The sequence below is a fragment of the Teleopsis dalmanni genome, unplaced genomic scaffold (assembly GCF_002237135.1).
Source record: "Teleopsis dalmanni isolate 2A unplaced genomic scaffold, ASM223713v2 unscaffolded_contig_1539, whole genome shotgun sequence".
NCBI classification, from domain to species: domain Eukaryota; kingdom Metazoa; phylum Arthropoda; class Insecta; order Diptera; family Diopsidae; genus Teleopsis; species Teleopsis dalmanni.
Genome location: NW_024032921.1, coordinates 1 through 4,548, shown reverse-complemented (window position 1 = coordinate 4,548; position 4,548 = coordinate 1). Strand labels below are relative to the sequence as shown.

The 4,548-nt window shown below is 44.0% G+C and overlaps 1 protein-coding gene across 1 annotated transcript; it reads left to right on the top strand.

Annotated features, from left to right (window-relative positions):
• Window positions 1-226: 226 nt before the first annotated feature.
• On the top strand, window positions 227-733 carry LOC119664177. Its single transcript, XM_038073717.1, has one exon. The coding sequence runs from the start codon at window positions 227-229 to the stop codon at window positions 731-733; it is 507 nt and encodes a 168-aa protein (XP_037929645.1).
• Window positions 734-4,548: the final 3,815 nt, after the last annotated feature.

The window sequence follows — 4,548 nt, the reverse complement described above, 5'->3', positions numbered from 1 at the left end:
AAGGCCAGTACCGAAGCCACCATCGTCGCATTCCGAGAAAAAATCATCGCAAATTTTGGGGTATCTAAGGTGTTGATCACAGATAATGGGCCACAATTCCGCAACAAATCCTTCGAAAACTACATACAAGAAGTTGGAGTCAAACATCAGAGGACGGCACCATACTCACCGCAAGAAAATCCCACGGAGCGAGCAAACAAGACAATAAAAACCATGATCGCTCAATATGCCAATAATCGGCATGGGAACATGGGACCACTTTATACCTGAAGTTAAGCTTGCAATCAATTCAGCGGTGTCTGAAACTACGGGTTATAGCCCCATTTATTTAGTTCAAGGTAGAGAAGCCAGACTACCAGGCGCAACCTTTGACAAATATACACCAGGATGCGGAACAGTCACCAAGAACCAAGATCAAAAACAATCACAACTACAACAGGTGTTTTCGGCGGTCAGGGCAAACATCGTAGAAGCCTCCGGAACGCAAGCAAAGTATTACAATTTGCGAAGGAGACCGTGGCGACCAGACATAGGCCAACTGGTGTGGATCAAAGAATACCCAGTCTCAAAAGCAACCCAGGAGTTTACCGCGAAACTAGCTCCACGCTACGGGTGTCCATATAGAATAACCACCTTGGTATCGCCAGTCATAGTAAAGGCCACGCATGTAACCACTCACCAGACACGCACCGCACATGTCAAGGACTTGAAATATGCCAATTTTATGAACTAAAGTAATAAACAAAGTAAGCCACATGAGAACGAAAAACACAAATTAATAAAAATAAACCACCTAAAACAACAAGAGAATAACGGTTCCCATATAAAAATCAAGTATAAAAGACGATACCATTCAACAAACAAGACAATCGATCGCAGAACCTTGAAACGACAACATGTCAAAGTGGGAGCAAAGCGTTCAGAAATTCAGAGAACACTCGGCTAAGCTCAAGGCGCAGCAGAGTGAAATTAAAATAGTAGCTGCAGGGAAAAAATTGAAAGGCAACCGGTATGCACCGGCTACTCCTGTTCACCCTGATGTGTTAGCGTATGTCCGAAAACCCACCTGTCCAAGGCGACCACCTACATCAATGTCGCAAAACCTGTCGAGATACAGAGAAGCTAGTCCAGACGACACCTTGGATTGTGATACCGGGAACGACTTAAGGTGTCTCGAGATCGCAGTATCTGTTTCCAGTGAGATTACACCGCCACCCACCGGAATTGAAAAGCAATGGCCAGAGGGAATGCCACTACTCAGGGGAACACAAAATACTACCATTTATAGAACGGATCGAGGAACTGGCGGATATGTACGGAATACATAGGGACTTATTACCGAAGCTAATGCCTGAAGTACTAAAAGACAAGGCACTGATTTGGTTCAGGAATAACAACAAGCGATGGACCGAGTGGCCATCATTCAAAGCAGATATATTAGCATTATTCTTGCCCCCAAGATACTTCGAACAATTAGAGGACAAAATACGAGCCCGCCTGCAACAACCCAGGGAACTGTTCAGAGATTATGTATTGGCACTGCAGAACATCATGCAATATTCAACATACAGTGAAGAGATAAAATTAAAGAGGATCTGCCGGAACAGCCGTACCGAGTATCAATGGTACATCCGTAGGAAACACTTCCAGTCATTATCCGAGCTGTTAACATTAGCTGGGGACCTGGAGGCACTGACCGCTACAGACCGTCAATTAAAAAATACGTTACCGGCTAAGGAGATCAAAGCACGAGTGATTGATGCATCTGAAGACAAGATCAAAGATGTCAGGACAGCTTGTCGTCGTTGCGTGCAACACGGACACTTGAGGTGGAATTGTCGTTTTACAAGCATCTTATTTTGCTGGGAATGCGGAAAAAGAGGAAAACGTACAATTGATTGCTGCAGGAACCAGGGAAACGAGGTCAGGGTCCATCGACAGAACGGGGCGATGAGACCACAAGACAACACCCCGTCCCACCAGTAGGATGTAACTATTAATCAACAAGTCATGAAAGCAACGATCGATACAGGATCCTCGCGAAGTTTCATCAATTCGCAAACGGCAGCAAAACTTAAGGGAACACACAAGTACGTATGGCGGATGGCGGACAACACTCCACCAAGCAACAAATGGCAACATCTATCACGCTCGGGACAAGAACCACAAAGTTAAGATTAATTCTACTACCAAACCTGATCGATGAGGTAATTTTGGGACTGGACTTCTTGGCTGCTATGGGAGCCTTATTAACTTGCGGAGGTCAAAATTTACAGTTTAGATATCACAAACATGGGACTACGGTAGCAAACACCATGCAAGTATCAACATCAAAACAAAGAACAATGGAGGTAGAATTCATGGAATTTTTGAAACCGGAATTAGATAAGTTTTCACAGATTAAAGGACCCAGTAACATCACGGAACATCGCATTATCATGTGTCACGAGCAACCCATCAAACAACAATATTACCCACGCAACCCGGCGATGCAAGCAATCATCAATGAACATGTTAACGAGCTATTAAAGAACGATTACATCGAACCGTCGAGAAGCGCATACAGTGCTCCAATTGTGTTGGTACGGAAGAAAAATGGCAAGTGGAGGTTCTGTTTAGACTATCGCCAACTAAACACACAATCAATCCCCGATGTTTAACCTCTACCTCGCATTCACCACATTTAAGATAGGTTAAGGAATGCCAAATATATCAGCAGTCTGGATATGCGCGATGGATACTGGCAAATCCCAATGGAACAGAGTAGTAAACAATATACAGCCTTCACCGTGCCCGGTCGCGGATTATTTCAATGGAAAGTGATGCCTTTTGGCCTACATTCTGCGCCCGCCACTTTTCAACGAGCGTTAGATCGAGTAATAGGGGTGGATCTAGAACCTTACGCTTTTGCATATTTGGATGATATAATCGTCACGGGCAGCAGCTACGAGGAACACAAAGAAAACCTAAGCACAGTGTTAAGACGACTTCGCGAAGCAAACCTAAGAATTAACAGTGAAAAGTGCGAGTTCTTCAAGACATCAACGAAATACCTAGGACATGTAATAAGCGAACAAGGTATACACACTGATCCAGAAAAAGTTGAAGCGATACAAAAATTAAACCCACCGACAAGTCTAAAACAACTACGACAATACATTGGAGTCACTTCATGGTATAGGCGATTCGTGCCAGATTTCTCCAGAATAATACACCCGTTAACCACACTCTTAAAAAAGGGTAAACATTGGAAGTGGGGATCAGAACAACAAGATGCCTTCGACGAGCTCAAAAGGAAACTAACAGAAGCACCAGTTTTCGCTTGTCCAGATTTCCCGTTTATTCTCCAGACAGACGCAAGTAACCATGGACTGGGAGCAGTATTAACACAATCCATCAACAACGTCGAACATGTCATTGCCTATGCAAGCCGGCATTTAAACCAAACCGAGGAAAAGTATTCAGCCACTGAAAAAGAATGCTTAGCAATAGTTTGGGCAATTCGCAAAATGCGACCATACCTCGAAGGATACCAATTTACAATTATCACTGACCACCTGGCAATCAAATGGTTAAACTCAATTAACAACCCAACCGGACGTATTGCCAGATGGGCGTTAGAGTTGCAACAATATCAATTCGAAGTTCAATATCGAAAAGGTAAATTAAATGTCATCGCGGATGCGTTGTCCAGACAACCGGTTGAAAATATTGCGCGAATAATTCCAGAGTCCAGACAAAGTAATTGTAAGTGATTCACAAGGAAATTCGAGGAAGTACAGACAAATCCAGACAGGTTTCCAGATTTCACAATAGCCAATGGCCAACTCTATCGCAGTATCCTTAACTTCACTAATTATGAAAACACGACATCATGGAAGTTATGCGTACCAGCGTCGTTACACCCACAAATCTTTAAAGAAAATCATGACAGCCCCACAGCAGGACACCTCGGCATACGGAAGACAATACAGCGTATAACTAGCAGATACTACTGGCCTGGTATGCTCAGAGACATTGGGCAGTATGTAAAGAACTGCCGCGTCTGCGCACAATACAAAGCCAGTCAATTAAAACCGACAGGCGAAATGCTCACCCAAATACCCGAGGAGCCATGGGCAACTGTTTGAGCAGACTTTGTCGGTCCGCTGCCAAGATCGAGCAAGGGGAAAACGATGTTACTTGTTTTTTTTGACCGCTTCAGTAAATGGGTGGAACTGACTCCACTACGAAAGGCCAGTACCGAAGCCACCATCGTCGCATTCCGAGAAAAAATCATCGCAAATTTTGGGGTATCTAAGGTGTTGATCACAGATAATGGGCCACAATTCCGCAACAAATCCTTCGAAAACTACATACAAGAAGTTGGAGTCAAACATCAGAGGACGGCACCATACTCACCGCAAGAAAATCCCACGGAGCGAGCAAACAAGACAATAAAAACCATGATCGCTCAATATGCCAATAATCGGCATGGGAACATGGGACCACTTTATACCTGAAGTTAAGCTTGCAATCAATTCAGCGGTGTCTGAAACTACGGGTTAT

Excerpts from the sequence above, each read along its gene's own strand:
- LOC119664177 (XM_038073717.1), top strand. The coding sequence starts at position 227 with ATGCCAATAATCGGCATGGGAACATGGGACCACTTTATACCTGAAGTT.